The sequence below is a fragment of the Equus caballus genome, chromosome 31 (genome assembly GCF_041296265.1).
Source record: "Equus caballus isolate H_3958 breed thoroughbred chromosome 31, TB-T2T, whole genome shotgun sequence".
Taxonomy (NCBI): domain Eukaryota; kingdom Metazoa; phylum Chordata; class Mammalia; order Perissodactyla; family Equidae; genus Equus; species Equus caballus.
Genome location: NC_091714.1, coordinates 4,340,940 through 4,359,533, shown reverse-complemented (window position 1 = coordinate 4,359,533; position 18,594 = coordinate 4,340,940). Strand labels below are relative to the sequence as shown.

Sequence of the window (18,594 nt, the reverse complement as noted above, 5' to 3'; positions counted from 1 at the left end):
TAAATGAATATACAATACTTCCAGTCCTATGATTGATACTAATTGGATAGTGATTGCATAGTGATTTTTTCATGTTTTATGAAAACAAATGTTAGGGCTTATATGCTTTTTAAAAGTACAATACTTTTTCCAAATGTTACTTCTCCTTTTACCTATTCACATACACTTTTTAGATTTGTTTCTAACATGTCAAATTCAAATGTGTCAGTCAAGATGGAAATGTTAATGAATTTGTGAGCAAATAAAAATGTCATGATATACTGAACTGGCTTTTAATTAATGAAAATTCCTAGCTTTCAGTAAGACAAACATATCATATTTTACATGCCCGACAATATCAGAAAATATTAAGATGCTGCCATATTATAGAATTGAAAAAATGAGATGAATGTATACATTATGAAGAACTCTCCTGCATAAAGTACTTGTGTAGAGTATTCACAATTCTCTTTCAGAACAGAATTTCTTAGAAGATTTTAGTCTTTCATTAAAAGCCAGCTATTGGAGATCTGGAAGATTCTTACATTGAGGTAGTTCTCCAATTTTTTAATCTCATATTCCTCTGCACTCTTAATGAAGACCCCAGAGAGCTTTTATTTAAATAAGTATTGATATTTGCTATAATAGAAATAAAAACTGAGGCATTTTTAAACGTGTATTTATTAATTTTAAAATAATATGAATAAGAATTCCATTACATATAGCATGCACACACACACATATTTTTATGAAAAATAACTATTTTCCAAAACAAACAAACAAAATTATTGGGAAGAGGGGCATTATTTTAAATTGTTATAAATCTTTTTAAAGTCTGGCTTAATTGAAAAAGCCAGTTTCTCTAATTTGCTTCTGCATTTCAATTGTTTTGTGATATGTTATTTTGGGTGAAGTATATGAAGAAAGCCTGACCTCACAAAGATAGGCAGTTGGAGACAGGAGGAGTATTTTTAAAGACTTTTCAGATAATTGCACAAATTTTTTTTGAAATGAAACCAAAACTTAGCAAGCGATAGTTTCTTAAGGATTGGCTGAAATGTGAATTCTGAACCATTCTGACCTTATTTACACTTGGTTCCTGTGGTGGTTGCTGTGATGTGTTATATGGGTCCCTCTGGGTAATGAAGAATTTATTCTCCCTGGGAACACTGCCAGCACAAAACCCAGCGCTCCACCAGGACCGCCTCACCTGAAGGAAGACACCTCACTCAAGGGCACATCCACTTCCAGGGGCACCTATCCACCGCCTCAGTAAAGTGGGCTACAAAGGTCCAGTGAGGTCCAGACCCCTCAGCCCTCTCAGGATAATCCTGAAGGGCCACCCCAGCCTCACAACTACATTTATCCAAAGCTTAACTTCTCCCTCTGCCAAGCAGTCTCCTTTCCTTCCCACTTTCATTCCCTTCCTCTTCCCTTCCACAGGCGTGAATCCCATGAGAATTCCCTGACAAACCTCCCCCACACTAATCTCCATTTCAGAGTCCAGCTTCCCAAGAAATCCAACCTGTGACAGGAGGTCCAGCTGTGTCTTGGGGGTTGAGGTGGTGGGGGAGCCTCAAGGAGAGCAGAGTAGCCACTGTTTGTCAAGATTATTTCACTATTTTGATATCAATATGTGCCTACTCATGTTAATGAGCTGTGAAAGACTTTGCTACATTCACTCATTCGTTCTTTCTATAAATGGTTACTAGCCAGGTGCTAATTTCCTTTCATAAAGCTTTGATCGATATATATCAGGAATCCCCAGTTTTATTGAAACTCTGCATGTCCGTATTTAACTTAACTGTGTTTCTTCATTCAACAAAGTTTAGAGCAAGAATCCTTCTTAACAGGATACCATTCTAGGCAAGGGACTTGCAATTCTTAAAACAAAAATAATTTAAGTATATGCTACATGTTACATTTTAAAATGTGTATGGGGAAAATATAAAAAGCAAGTCTTTTTAATGTGAAAAATGTGATAAGAAAAATATTTTGTGTCTAACATCACTTCTCTTTCTAACTTAGAACTGAAGTCATATATCTTAGAAATTGTTAGTAATTTAACATATTCTAAGTTTCCTTTCCTTGTATTAGAATTTCACATAAATAGTTTATGAAAAAAGTTCTAACAGGACTTATTCTAGAACTTAATTTTCTTAGTCCCACAGTAAAAGGATACACAGAAAGCTGAAGAGAAACAACAGCATGAGGAAGTGAAATCTGAATGTCTCCACTGACATCTAAAAAAATTCTTTAAGAATATTATTAAGTCCATCTCAAACAATTTTCATATGTACGTAATTAGGAAAAGAAACAGAATTGTTTATATGTGTTTTAGATAAACTCTTTAAGCAAAAAAATCATACAAATTCCAAAATAAGGAGTTTTGACTATGATTGATCTAAGAAACCTTGATTTTTAAAACTCTTAGCCTGAGATCAATTTCTAAAACATTCTTAGAATGGCTCCTTTGTTGATTATAAATTCTTGGTGTTTCTAATTACTCTAAGATAAATCACTCCTTTCATCATTTTTATCATTTCCTGTTCAATTGTTTTGGAAGTTTGAGAACCGTCGTTATTTTGTTGTGTCTCTGCTCCACGTTCTGAGCTTTATGAGTCATTCTTGATAATGTTTCATGATTTACACAGATTAGCGATATGTATGCTTTCTCTCTTCCTGACTCTTGCTCACTCAGTGTGTACTTTTCCTCAAATACATTCCAAGTTATACCATTAGGTTTTAAATTGTGCCCAAACCAAAAGGAACATTTATTTACTCCACTTGAAAATATTAACGTCATACAGGTTCTATAAAAAGTTCCCAGCAAAACTTTATTCCTTGATGTTTCACCAACATTAGAGAGATACACACTTTTTGCTTCAATTTCAAAAGACTGAGCTGCTGCATTAAGATATATGCAAGTAAGTTATCAACTAACGACACAACAAACCATCAAAGGCGTGCGTTGATGAGTTCTGGTGATGTGAAAATAGGGCAAAGATTGAAACTTCACTGTGTGTTTTTCATACTGAACAAGACACTATAGATTGTGAAAAGCATTCAAAACATGTCTTCTCGAATCTCCTTTAAATCTTTCAATAACTTCATGTTGTTCTTAAGATAAAAAAGGTCCTGCACGATCGATCTCTGCTCACATCCGCATCCTCTTCCTCCATAATGCTCCAAACAAAGGCCCTTCCACCTTTGGAGTCTTCCGTCTCTCTTCCTCTCTTCTAGCTAGCAAACCCATCCTTCAGGCCTCAGCTTAAGTTCTCCTCTCTCAGAGAATCCTTTCTCAGCCCCAGACAAAGTAAGATCCTCTTGTTACATGCATTCACTAAACACTGACCTTCCTTTTTAGCATTTTTTCTTTTGGATTTTTTTCAGTTTTGTTGAAATATAATTGACAGACAGCATTGTCTAAGTTTAGGATGTACTGCATAATGGTTTGACTTCCATCTATCACGAAATGATTACCACACTAAGTTTAGTTCACATCCATCCTCTCATATAGATACAAAAAAAATTTCTTTTTTCCCTGTGATGAGAACTCTTAGGACCTACTCTCTTAAACAACTTTCCTATATATGACACTGCAGTGTTAACTACACTCATCGTGTTGTACACTACATTCCTAGTACTCATTTATCTTATAACTGGAAGTTGGCGCCTTTTTACCACCTTCATCCAATTCCCGTTCCTGCCACCTCCTGCCTCTGATAACCACAAATCTGATCTCTTTTTCTATGAGTTTGGGTTTTTTTAGATTCCACATAAAAATGAGATCGTACAGAATTTGTCTTTCTCTGCCTGACTTAATTCACTTAGCATAATGCCCTCAAGGTCCATTCCTGTTGTCCCAAGCAGCAGGATTTTTACAGCTGAATAATATTCCATGTATATACATATACCCCATCTTCTTTAGCCATTCATCTGTCAATGAATGCTTAGGCTATTTCCACATCTTGGTTATTGCAAATAATGCTACTAAGAACATGGGAGTGCAGATATCTCTTTGACATAGCATTTTCGTTTCCTTTGGATGTATTCCCAGCAGTGGAATTGCTGGATCATATGGCAGCCATATTTTTAATTTTTTGAGGAATCTCCACACTGTTTTCCATAGTGACTGCACCAATTTCCAGTCCCACCAACAGCGCACAAGGTGACTATCTCATTGTGGTTTTGATTTGCATTTCTGTAATGATTTGTGACGTTGAGCATGTTTTCATGTACCTGTCGGCCATTCCTCTATCTTCTTTGGAAAAAAGTCTATTCAGGCCCTTTGCCCATTCTTTTGGGGTGGGGGGTGGGGGGGTGCATTATTTGTGTTTTTGCTGTTGAGTTGTATGACTTCCCTTTCTATTTTGGATAGTAACCCCTTATCTAATGGATGGTTTCATCCATTTTTCTGTAGATTGCCTTTACACTTTGTTGATGGTTTCTTTTGCTGTGCAGAAGATGTTAGTTTGATGTAGTCAGAGGATTTATATGGCTTCAGGTCTTACATTTAACATTTAAGTCTTTAATCCATTTCAAGTTATTTTTGTGAGTGGTGTAAGACAGGGGTCTACTTTCATTCTCTTACATGTGAATATCCAATTTTCCCAGCACCATTTCTCCATTGAGTATTCTTGGCTCTGCTGTCAAATATTAGTTACCCATATATGCTTGGGTTTATTTCTGAGCTCTCAGTTCTGTTCCAATGATCTATTTGTCTGTTTTTATGCCAGTACCATACTGTTTTGATTACCACAGCCTGAAATTAGGAAGTGTGATACCTCCCACTTTGTTCTTCTTTCTCAGGATTGCTTTGGCTATTCTAGGTCTTTTGTGGTTCCATATAAAATTTAGAATTGTTTTTTCTACTTCTGTAAAAAAAAACAACTGCCATTGGAATCTTCATAGAGATTGCATTGAATCTATAGATGGCTTTTGGTAGTACTGATGTTTTAACAATATTAATTCTTCCAATCCAGCAACATTAAAATCGCACTTTTCCATTTATTTGTGTTTTCTTTGATTCCTTCCATCAATGTCTCGTAGTTTTCAGAGTAGAGATCTTTCATCCTCTTGGTTAAGTTTATTCCTACATATTTTACTGTTTTTGATGCTACTAAAAATGGGATTGTTTTATTTCTTTTTCAGATAATTTGTTTTCAGTGTGCAGAAACTGATTTCTGTACGTTATTTTTGTGTCCTGCAACTTTAATGAATTGATTCATTAGACCTAACAATTTTTTGGTGGAGTCTTTAGGATTCCCTATATTTAAAAGCATGTCATCTGCAAATAGAGATAATCTGACTTCTTCCTTTCCAGTTCTGATGTCTTTTATCTCTTTTTCTTGCCCAACTGCTTTGGCTAGGACGTCCAGGACTATGGTGAATAGGAGCAGTGAAAGTAAGCACCCTTGTCTTGTTCCTGATCTTAGAGCAAAAGTTTTCAATCTCAGCACTTTTTTATAATTGACTCAGGGTGTGGGAATTGGGTGAAGGTGGTCAAAAGGTACTAATTTCTAATTATAAGATAAGTACTGAGGATGCAATGTACAACATAATAATTATAGTTGATACTGCTTTGTGGTATGTTTGAAAGCTCCTAAGAGAGTAAGTCCTAAAAGTTCTCATCACAAGAAAAAAGAATTTTAAATAATTGATTTAAATAATTATAGACAAATTATTTACTATTTTGGGCCCCCTTTAGAAAGTAAGTTCCATTACAACTGAACTCATGTCCAATGCTTAAGAAATGCTAAACACATAGTTGACATTTGGTAAATCTGAGTAAAATGAAATAATTTGTAAACCTAAAATGACAACTCTGAGACAAAAATTGAGCTGTGTGCTTTTCTAGTCCCCATTTCAGCCACGAACTTCTTATGTGACCATCAAAAGGATCAATGATAACATACTACGGGGAGGGGCAGGAAAAAGCTAATAATAAGGGATTAGTGAGAACAGACTAAATGTTTGTTATCCCCTACAAGAGAAAAATAGCCAAACAAGCAGAGAATATTGGTTTAAACTTAATTAGAATTATTGAAAGTTGGGGCAAAATCCTCCATATAAGAAATACCCGAGAAGCTATCTTTTAATGTTTCTTCTATTTCTTTCCTATTAAAAAGGCAACATACATAAGAATATAAACACATCTATAAATCCTAAAAATACAAAAACAATCACAATGACACATATTTTACTAGCTCTTTGTCTATGTATTGATATGTAATTATTAACCTGCAAAAAGGTGATAATATATACTGTTCTTCAACTCACCACCCTTGCATGAAACTACCAATTAAACACCTGTTTTTGGATATTTACACTGTTTCTACTTTTCCTATTACAGTCAATGCAGAACATGAACAAATAGCTAAAATAAAATGAAGGTAGAAAGACAAAAATTTTAATACCATCTTCTCGCATTCTTAAGACAAGAAAAAGTATTTTCAAGATGTGAAATCTGTAACAGAACTACTCCACGGAATATCAAAATTGCCAGCACTACAAAAGCAAACAAGAAAATCCAAAAACTTAAAAACAAAATAACTAAGAGGAGCAACTGAGCATACAGTCGTCCCTCGGTATGCACAGAGGATTGGTTCCAGGACCCCAACAGATACCAAAATCCAAGGATGCTCAAGTCTCTTATATAAAATGTCATGGTATTTGCATATAACGTACACACATCCTCCTGTATACTTTAAATCATCTCTAGATTATTTATAAGACCTAATACAATGTAAATGCTATGTAAATAGTTGCTATACTGTATTGTTTAAGGAATAGTAACAAAAAAAAAGTTGCACATTACAGATGGAATCTTCCTATGCCTTTCCACCCTTGGGTAGTTGAATCCATGGGTGTGGAACTCGAGGATACAGAGGGCTGACTATTCATTTTAAGCAAACTGCTGTTTGAACTGAACTGTTTCGTTAGCCAGCTTGCTTTCAACCACCCTACTGCTTTCTATCAAATTCCTTCTACCCAGAATTTTCTGTGCCAAATCCTCCCTCTTCTGGCTTTCCTAGAAGTAAGTCACGCCAAGCCCGGTGTCCCTATCTTTGTTCCTGTTGCTCCCCACCCAACAGTCACACCCCATTTGCTCTCCCACAGGACCCCGAAATGCCCAGGACAGTGGCTCTCAAACCTTAGCATGCATTAGAATTCCCTGGGAGGCTCATCAAAACACGACCCCCGGGCCCACCACCGCGGTTTCTGACTCAGCAGGTCTGGGGTGAGACCCGCCCTACGGCATTTCAAACTAGTTCGCGAGTGATGTTCACCTTGGTCTGGGCATCACACTTTGAGAACCAGTGGCCTCCCTCAAGGGCCAACTCTACAAAAAGTCTTCTCAATTTTCGTACCTCTTAATGAGCTTGAGCCTCACAAGTGTTGTCTGCACAACCTAAACCACATCATTTAACACTTGATAGATACTCTCGGTTGCTGAAGTCTCATACTTTCCTATCTTCTTTCCCCATACCACAAGATTATAAGTCCTCCCAAGGCAGTAAACACAATATTGCTCCTGTGGCTTACAAAGAGCCCAGGACATGGCAGACCGACAGAGGCACGTGCTTAGCACAGAGGCTCCCTCTGACTGGCCAAAAGCAAACAGTGTGGATCTTCAAATCTCAAGCAAATTTAATTCCACTACAAATTTCTATTTGCTAGACATTATGCTAGATGTTTTCAAATATGTACAGTCAACAAATACTGAAATAATCTTATTCTTTGATTATATGTTTATTATCTGTCTTCCTCTATCAGAAAGTGACCTTGAGGGGAGCAAGTTTATATTTCTTGTTCTCCAATTACACTCCTCGAATAAGAACTCAATAATTATTTGTCAACCGGCATACTGAATGACTAGCCAGAGAAATGAGTAGTACCTGGTCACATTCCAGCTACAACTTGCCACTCAAATGGATGTTTGTAGAAATGATTATTTAATCTTTGGCCAAATAATCCAGATCACTGTTAAATCTTCAGGAAGCTTTTAAGGGGTAGATTAAAAAAATAAAACACACTGAGAAATAGTTATACCACTTATCTTTCACAGGCCTTTATTTTTAAAAATCTGTATTTTATGAAATGAAATTTTAAATGCTGAAAACAATTCTATTAAATATACGCAACGGCTTTTACTAAACACCTTTTTCTATAATATGTGCAATTAGCAAATACAATTTTTATAAAGAAAGATACCGACAAAAACAAAGTATTTTCAAAAATCAATTAGCTCATAACATTTTCATTAGTTAGTATCCTTTGAAAACAAAATTTTTACTTAGGAAATGTTGTAATGATGTTGAATGCAAAAATAATGGCTACCATGAATAAGAACTTTATGGCTACTATAAAAACTGCTTCAGAAATCAACCTGGTCTGTAACAAAGGTATTAAATTTATTTGAATTAGTTTCATAGTCACTAACAATACTTCTAATAATCTGACAATCTTTAAAATTATCAAAATCCCAATCAACTTGATTCAATTGCTATGGAGCCCAAACACTCTCAGAAAGAATAAATTAAAGATACATCTTTATAATAATATGAGCAATTAACAGAATTAATGGAATACATCAAGTACCTCTTTGCAAATGAATTAATATCAACTTTATCCCCCTTCTAGTTACCAGATGGTGAATTCATGTTTATTTATAATTCAGATCAAGGCATTCAACACATTTAACACATTTTCTGGTTTCCACTACAAAAAAAAAGATATGAAAGTTCTAGATGAAAATATAATTTCAATATTTGAGACAAAGAGATTTCAAGGAAAAGAGAGAAGGTGCTCAAAATGAAGTTCCCAGTAAACCACTCCAACTGTGTGTTTTTTTCTTATTTATGATACGTACTAATAGTTAACACATCATTTATTAGTGTCCTACTTCCTAAAACCTTCTAACATTGCATACTTTTGCAAAGTAATTCATGCCCCGTTAACTGACTATCCCACTACATGATGTATACTAGCATAGAAGCCATCTGTCCTATACTAAGCAGGAGAAATGTTATTTAATCTGCATTATAGGCTGCAGAGACTAGGTTTAGGGGGCATAATTTAAATTCCACTTTAATTCTAAGTATGAAATATCTAACAGTATTATTTGAACAAAAATTAAATCTCATTTCTAGAATCATAGAGAGGTTAAAAATATGTAGTAAGTACATTCTTCGAGTAAAAACAAAGAAACCATTCATGTATTTGTTGAAAAATATTTAAGGCAGCTGACAGCACCAATATTTTCATAATTATTTGACATTTATAGCTACCCTGATAGTGATATAGTCTGCTACTGAATATTTTAGACATAGAAATATAATAATAATAAAAATCACTGGGGCCGGCCCAGTGGCATAATGGTTAAGTTCGCACGCTCTGCTTTGGTGGCCCAGGGTTCGCAGGTTGAGATCCTGGGTGCGGACCTAGCACCACTCATCAAGCCATGCTGTGGCAGTGACCCACATAAAATAGAGGAAGATTGGCACAGATGTTGGCTCAGGGACAATCGTCCTCACAAAATAAATAAATAAGTAAATAATTACTGCCCATAGAAGATAGCACAGCTACTCATAATTCTTAAATGATTTGGGTTCAATCAATCACTCTCTTGAGAGCCAAATAGATTCCCCTTGGAAAATGAATATCATAGTTATGTTTTGGGAGGTTTAAACAAAATCCACATATTTTAAATATTATTCTAATACCAGAAGATGCCAAATATGGTCACGCTGACTTCCAACGTTCTCACTTCTTTATGCGTCCTTTCCAATACCACCAACATTGTCAACTAATCATTTTTTACATTAGAAGCGAAAAGTCAAGAAGGACTCTTCCTGCACATAAGTGAAATATTAGAATGACATTAGGGTTGTGAAACTGTGTTCCATCTTAGAATGTTCTTACAAGAAGTGCAAAAGGTTGGCTCTTCATCATATGCTAATGTTTTACTTACTAATTTTATATTTATACTTTGATATTTGTGTAGATATTAGAGAGTTTAGTAATCTGAGTCTTGATGAATACCAGCCAGGCCTGTCAAACTTACTTTGCATAAAAATTAGCATAAAATATAACATTTAGTGAAACAATTCATGACGTAGATAGTTTTCTTTCTTTCCAAAGGTTTCCCAAATGGAAGCACGGTTGTCAGGGTGAACGGGCCTCAATGCTTTCTGAGCAAATTTTTATACATTCTCTAAAGGGGTACATCAGGTTATAAAAGAAATAAATGCTAGCTCCAATTTCCACACATCACTTGAAAATCCCTTATTTGGAATTTAGGATCAGAGGTCAACCTTCAAAAGGCAATTTGCCTGGCAACAACAGATAGAACTTTATGCATTTGAAATGAGAATGGTATGAAAGCAATAAAATTAAACTGAAAACAATAACAGTAAAGACTTTTGAAATTTAAATCTGGGGACATATGGTGGTCCATCTTTCCCCAACCCCCGCCTCTGTCTACACAAAATAGACCGTGATTCATCGTGGTCCAGGTCCCTCCACAAGACCACTCAGACTCAGAGCCTTCAAGCTTCGAGTATGCTCAACCTCACACTCAGACTACCGAGAAGAAAATAGAAACTTGTAACTCTCTTCTATTTGTTTGACTGTGAACTCCTTAGCGACTTAATAACCTCAGTACCTGAACAGCGCGTTACACATAGTTTGCTAAATAAATGAAAAGACAAGGTATCTTGAGGGACTTAAAAACATATACTACACAATCCTTTCTGTCAAGAAGCTTTTAAGTGAATGTAGGGGAGATACGAGCATAAAAGTAGTTCTGGTGTCAGGCATGATATGATAGCCAAGTGTGGTGAAAAGTGTCATAATGGTGCACTGGGAGGTTGAAAACCCAACCCTCCCTAATTTATTCCTTCATTCATTCAAAAATGTTTATAAAACCCATTACTATGCATCAGGTGTGTTGTTAGGCGAGAGATACAAAAATAACTATGATACACATGGTCCAAGCCTCACATTGCTCGGAGAGTCACTGTCTGGGGACTCCATCAAGAAACAGATGCTGGACCTCCAATGGTCCCTTAGCATCTCTTGGCGCAGTTTCAACATCTGCCAGATGCCCATGACTCTACCTGTTCTCCACTAACTATAACCAGATGTGAAGGGTGAATACACGTGAAGTACCTTGGAAATGACAACTCCTCAGTGGCCACACAATATCAATGCATTATGCATACTACTATAGTTTAACCAAAATATGCCATGCCTTCTCTACTTTTTTAAGTGTTTTGCCTATGAGCACCAAGCAAAGAGTAGGTGCTCAATAAAATACTAAATGAATGAAGAACTAGCTTTTTGTGACAGAGCAAAGTCACCGTTAAAAAACACCTGCAAGCAATATGAAAGCTGATGATTTTAAAGGCAAATATAATTTTGTAATTTAAATAATCATCCCTTTATTCACTTATGTAAAAATGTGTATTTTCATATATGAACTTCTCTAAGCAGAATATACCTTTACACAATTGTCTGTCCCCATAGCATAGATCCTTTCCACATGAGGCTGGTAATGAAATAATCTGGATAGCCTTGTCTCTTTTTCAACAAACTACTCTCCAAGACCTACTGTGTGTCACACTTTCTGGTCCTGGGCCCACCCATGGAAATGCAAGACACTCACTGAAAATCCTCGCCACAAAAATTTTCTTCCTCAAGACGTTTCAATGAAGGGACTTGGAAGGAGAATACGGCCCAGTTAAGGAGAACGTGAAATTTTAAAAGATAATGAGGGAGTGATGGAAGAATGAAAAGCTTCCACTGACGATGACCTTAATCCATAACTATATAAATGAAATAAAGATATTTAGCTGGTTTTCTGTATTTCAAAGAAAACCGGGAAATGCTTTCTGCATGCCATTCACACAAGGTTAGTGCTAAAGCTCCTTTTCATACAGTCTGGAGGGGCGGTGACACGCAGCCTAGCTGAACCCAAACAGGATGTTACGAGATCCATTCTTGTGATAAACTCCCTCGGACGAGGCGGTACAAAGGGTCTTACCAGACCTCCGTGGTAGAATTAAAGGTTGCTTTTTATGCACTTCCATGGCAAACTACATGCACCCTTGCTTACTACTGATGCATTCTGTGATGCAGTGGCTTCTCTGCCTGTCCCACTGCTAGATGGTAAGCCCCAAGTCAACACTCATCCAGCCTCACTTCATTCTGGGTCTCGTCGACCCTCTTTAGCCCTCAGCAGGGTCACTGTAAAAACATCCCCTCAGAGGGACAAGTTTTTCTTCCTATATAACCGAGTACTATTTCAGTTACACATTGCTATTCCTAATAATCATTTAAGTCTTGAGTATATGTATGAAACAGTTTGAAGTAGCATTTGATTAATTAACATAGAAAACAGATTTGGGAGATACGGGATGATGCAATCAAATATTTATAAAAATTTAAGAGTTAACTATCACTGTAACACTGAAACAGCAGGCAAAATTTTCATTTTCTAAGACCTAGACTCAATTTCATATCTCACAGATACCCTACATTCTTGCATATATTATTATCCATCATTATATAGCAAGTTGAAATTTGCATCTTTCTATGATATGCCTTAAAAACACTAGTCACACATTTGAAAGAGTCAAATATCTAAAATTGTTTCAAATGTTTGAAGCTGAAATAAACCATGTCAAGCTTTGTCCTTAATATTAAATGCTATGATTGTTTTGAAAAGATTATGCCTGTCTCTGATTTATTTACATTTCTCTCTCCCCTTTCCTATATATTTTTGTGTCTTTAATATGAGTTCATCAAGTAGTTAAAAATCATATATAAAATTAAGTTCCACTATAAAAATAACATTCATAGAAATGAAAAGTCATATTTGGCCAAATATAAATTCATTTAAAGCCAAAATTAAAATTATACTACAATATTCAAATGCAATATATTAATATATATTCAATTTCAGGGGAAATTTATTTGACTTCATATCCGTTTTAAGTCCACATCTCTTTTTTCATAAATGTAACAATGTCTTAAGTTTATGAGTGTGAATGAAATGTCTAATACAAAGTCAAGAGTTCTTTTCCTACTGTGCATGTATAAAAATTGTTTGAGGACATCGTTTTGCAAAATTGAATAATATATATACATTTTTGAAATATATATAAAGACTATTTCTATAATGATTAATAATAATTAAATAAAATTAAGTCTAATACTAACTTCTACATTTTCAAGTGGTCACATCTAAATAAATTTTTAAGAATTCTTTGCCAAGGGTCTGGCCTGGTAGCATAGCGATTAAGTTCACACGCTCTGCTTCAGCAGCCCGTGGTTTGCCGGTTCGGATCCCAGGCACGGAGCTAGCACCACTTATCAAGCCATGCTGTGGTAGGCATCCCATATATAAAGTAGAGGAAGATGGGCACGGATGTCAGCTCAGGGCCAGTCTTCCTCAGCAAAAAGTGGAGGATTGGCAGCGGATTTTACCTCAGGGCTAATCTTCCTCAAAAAAAAGAATTCTTGCCAAGGTTTTTTTATAGTCAAGGATCTTTCTTTTGTTTTCATTTCCCCTCATGCTAACTTATTTCAAATTATTTTTTTAAACAGAATAAAATTCCTACAGTATTAAAATGCTAATATTTGTCAACTTTGTATTTTACTTTCCAGCATGTATTAAATACCTGCTTTTCATCACTATAAAGTAGTAAATATTCCACACTCCATCTGAATGTGATCTTACCTTCTGGTTTGTTGTTTTTCCTCTTCAGCCATTTTTCTACAGTCTCTGCACTAACACTTTCAGATACAAATTCGTCTAATACTTGGGGGTGAAGAGAGAGATAAGCCTTCACTTTTTCATCTGTCAAACCTGGAAAAGAATTGAAAAGAATAAAATTAATCTAGATGACATCTTCAAACACATCAATGATATACAACAATGACATATCATGCTTAGCCTGATTTAAAATATAAATATAAAAAGAATATAAAGACGTGTATATATACAATGTAACAATATTCATCCATAAAAAAAGAATGACGTTCTGATACATGTTACAACATGGAAGAACCTTGAAGACAGTATGGTAAGTAAAATTAGACGCGAAAGACAAATATTATCTGATTCTACTTCTATGAATTATCTAGAATGGGCAGATTCTTAGAGACAAAGTAGATTAGGGATTCTCAGGGGCTGGCGGGGGGGCATGGGAAATTACTGCTTAATGGGTACAGAGTTTCTGTTTTGGGTGGAGACTAAGTTTTGGAAGCAGGCAGTGGTGATGGTTGCATGAACTGTGAGTATAATGAAGGCCACTGAATTATACACTTGAAATGGTTAAAATGGCAAATTTCATGTTACATATATTTTACCACTATAAAAAAACAGCTAAAAAAAATAAAGTTAGAACTTTAACGATTTTTTTTTTTTAGATTTTTTTCTTTTTTTCCTTTTTCTCCCCAAAGCCCCCAGGTACATAGTTGTATATTCTCAGCTGTGGGTCCCTCTAGTTGTGGCATATGGGACGCCGCCACAGCATGGCTCAATGAGCAGTGCCATGTCTGCACCCAGGATTCGAAGCGACAAAACACTGGGCCGCCTACAGCGGAGCACGCAAACTTAACCACTTTGACACGGGCTGGCCCCAGAACTTTAACGATTTTAAACTACAGACATTACATCATGTTACACAGCTGTTTTCCAAAAGTGAATTTTAGTGTTATATTTGAGTGGATGCTGGGTTCCAGTATCTTGCAGTCAAGCCTTACAAAGTACTTACATTTTTTTGTGAATAGTTATCATAGATTGAATACTCAAGGTAAGTGAAACTCTAACAATAGTAACAGGAGGATATACATTTTAGGAGCTAAAAAAAGTTTATGACTAAATTCTTATCTTTTATTGTTTACAACATGAATTCTCCTTTTTCTCAGGGGCACTAAATCCACTGATATAACTAACGTTCAGTTCAGAATAATCGTGATGTTCGGTCATTGTCATTCTATGTATGTAGTCAGTTTCACTAAAATAATTTTCATGGTCTAATAATAATTGTTGACTACACATAGGATTTTCAAACAAAGAACTTTTACATGTTTTCAAGTTGAACATATAAAATTATGTGTTTTCAAATTGATGCTTCGTGTTGGCGTGCCATTTCATTAAACAAGTCCAAATCGCAAACAGGAGATCAATAATTATTACTCAGTCATGGCAATTATTTTTACTACTATATCCTAACTGAATTATTCAATAAATTACCATCCTTAGGGATGGTTAGGTGAAAAAGGCAATGGAAAATTGTACGTGGAGACGCAGAAGAGAAGAAAAGGAAGCATATCTTTATGACTCTGGGGAATTGGCTGCATGTTTTCACCAGCAGACAAGGCACAGAATTCATATGTGTTAATTAATTCTGCTGGGGACTAGAGTCACAACTGTTCTGATTCTCCGACAGAATGGTAGAATTGAGAAGGCAAATGATTTCTTTCAATGAATTCAGTACTTAAACAGTGCACTTAAACTACATAGAGAGATACGGATATATAATTAGATAGTTGTATTAAATAAAAGATAAACAGGACCCCTGTCTATGTTCGCCCTGCCCAAGAGCCCCGGCGATGTAAAATTCAATTGGAAAAATCCCACAAGGTGCTAAAGATAAAAGACTCATTAAAGTGAGAGAGAGCTCTCCTGACAGAGCAAGGTCCAGTCCCAAGATACAAAGGCACAGGATGTTGAAGTAAGCTGATAGGTGACGTGACCTTCAAGAACACAGACAATGCAAATTTCATACTCTGATGACATCCTCCATAGTGGTACACATTTGACATCTAATTTCTTCTTAAAACTTCCTTCCATCACTTTTGTGATTCAACCCAACACAGTTCTTTTCCTAATTTCCTATTGGTCTTTCCTTCTGCTTTCTCGTCAATAATCTATGATGATGACAGCGAAATCTGAATCAGGAATCTTAACATATTTTTGATCTCCAGTCCTTGGGTATTCTTCCAACACCTCAAGCTCCATCTTGACTCAAAACTCAATGAGTCACCCCCTTCCCACTTATTCTTATTATTTAACGTATTGATTAAAATCCACAAAGTGATTTTAACTCTCAACTTCCCTTTTTCTGTTACTATTACCCTCTATTTTCCCAGAAACCCAGGCTGAAAATATACAGCCATAACTGACTCATCCATCTTGTCATCTCATTTCATCTTAGTGCACTACTATACAAGTCCTGTTTGCCAAATTACATATCAGATAAAAGACTTGTATCTGAAATATACAAAAAGCACTTAAACCTCAACAAGAAGAAAATCAAACAAACCAATTAAAAATGAGCCAAAGATCTGAACAGACACTTCACCAAGGTGGATACAGATATGGCAAATAAACATGAAAATGATGCTCATTCGCCATTAGTGAATTGAAGTTAAAACAGAAATGAGATTCTACTACATAACTACTAGAGTGGCTAAAATCCCAAAAACTGACTACCAATTTTGGCAAGGATGCAGAGCATCAAAAATTCTCATTCATTGCAGGTAAGTGTGCAAAATGGTAGTCACTTTGGAAGACTCCTCGGCACTTTCGTATAAAGCTAAATATAATCTTCCCATATGATCCAGTAGTCACATCACTAAGTATTTACCCAAATGATCTGAAAACTTATGTCTACACAAAAACCTGCATTTGAATATTCATAGCAGCTTTATTTATAATGATCCCAAACTAGAAGTACCAAGATGTCTTAGAACAGTAGGCAAGTGGAAACGCAAGTTGTGGCATATCCATACAGCTAAACACTATTTAGCAATAAAAAGAAATGAGCTAACAAGCCATTAAAAAACATGGAATAGTCTTAAATGCATATTGCTAAGTGCAAAACGCTAGTCTGAAAGGCTGCATATTGTATAATTCTAATTATACAACATTTTGGAAAAGGCAAAATTATATAGAATGAATAAAAAGATCAGTGTTGCCAGGTGTTTGAGGGGAAAGCAGGAAGACTGGATGCGTGAGGCACAGGGCACCTTTCAGGGTGATAAAACTATTCTGTATGATACTACAATGGTGCATGCGTGACACTGTGCGTTTGCCAAAACCCATAGAACTTTACAGTACCAAAAGAACCTTTAATGTACGTAAATTTTTAAAAAATCATTTAGAAGGTTGGGCTATCCCAGGATGGAAGGGAGAATGAGGCGAAAGAATCTAAATGTTTTACAAAGGTATGAAACAACCTCCCTGAAGGAGGTGGAGGAGAAGGTGTTGACCTATGTAACTTTAGAAATGAGTCTGTAGGACCAAAGGCTGAAGAAACTGCACGTCAGGTCTATTCTCTAATTGATAAAGTTATCCCATGAGGGTAGAGCTTAACAGTTCTGACATCACTATTCATATATACTAGAACTCGATAACTAAGTAAGTGGATGGTGGGAATGCGGTTTCTCAGTGGCAGAGTGGGACGTTACACATAAGCAAGAAGACAGTCTAGAATAATCTATGTGACAATGGATTAGAGTTTGAGACATCAGTAAGAACTCATATTTAGCTCAATATAGATACGATGGTACATAGAAATACTGGTAGATACACTGTGTATATACTCAGGTTAGTATACACTCAATATTTCCTTGGAAGGTTCACTGAGATGGCCTAGAAACAATAATATCCCAGTGCCAACAAAATTACACGGAGCACCCAGATCTTGGTTTCTAATATCATTCCCCAATAAAGGAACCACAGCTTCTTGGAGAAATAGCTGATTTTAGGACAGCTACAGAAAACACGTAAGATGAGCTTGGAGTATCTTTTAGTGCCAGAAAGGAAGGACTAAGTGCGTGCGTGCGCGCGCACACACACACACACACACAAAATGATGGGGTATGTCAAAGGGACACAGAAGCTGATTGAAAGAACTCCCAATGGTTCAAACATGGAAGAATTTGAGTGACAAAGTAATGCAGCACTGGATTATAACCCAAAGAATAAAATAAATATCCATGCTAAGGTCTGAATATTTGTGTCCCTCTCCCTTCAAATTCATACGTTAAAACCCTAATCACTAAAGGTGACGGTATTAGTAGGTGGAACCTTTGAGATGTGCTTAGGTCATGAGGTGGAACCTTCATGAATGGGATTAGCGCCTTATAAAAGAGGCTCCAGAGAGATCCCTAGCCCCATTCCGCCATATGAGGGTACAAAATGTCTGTGACCCTGAAGAGGACCCCCACCCCACCAAGCCGGAACCATGACCTCAGACTTTCCAGCCTCCAGGGCTGTGAAAAATAAATTTCTGTTGCTTATAAGCCACCCAGTCCGTGATATTTTTTTTCTTCTTTTTTTTTTTTTTTGAAGAAGAGTCGCCCTGAGCTAACTGCTTTGCTTCCAATCCTCCTCTTTTTGCTGCGGAAGACCGGCCCTGAGCTAACATCTGTGCCTATCTTCCTCTACTTTCTATGTGGGACGCCTACCACAGCATGGCTTTTGCCAGGCAGTGCCATGTCCGTACCCGGGATCCGAACCGGCGAACCCCAGGCCGCCGAGAAGCGGAACATGAGGACTTAACCTCTGCGCCACCGGGCCGGCCCCCATTCCGT

At 36.3% G+C, this 18,594-nt stretch overlaps 1 protein-coding gene across 7 annotated transcripts in view; it reads right to left on the bottom strand.

Annotated features, from left to right (window-relative positions):
- PDE10A (phosphodiesterase 10A) overlaps positions 1–18,594 on the bottom strand; it is a 540,491-nt gene that overhangs the window by 111,325 nt on the left and 410,572 nt on the right. For all 7 annotated transcript variants that reach the window (XM_070256511.1, XM_070256509.1, XM_023633143.2 and 4 more), the window contains one exon: positions 13,727–13,855. In XM_070256511.1, the coding sequence (XP_070112612.1) occupies positions 13,727–13,855 (129 nt within the window). The remainder of the gene's footprint in view (positions 1–13,726; positions 13,856–18,594) is intronic.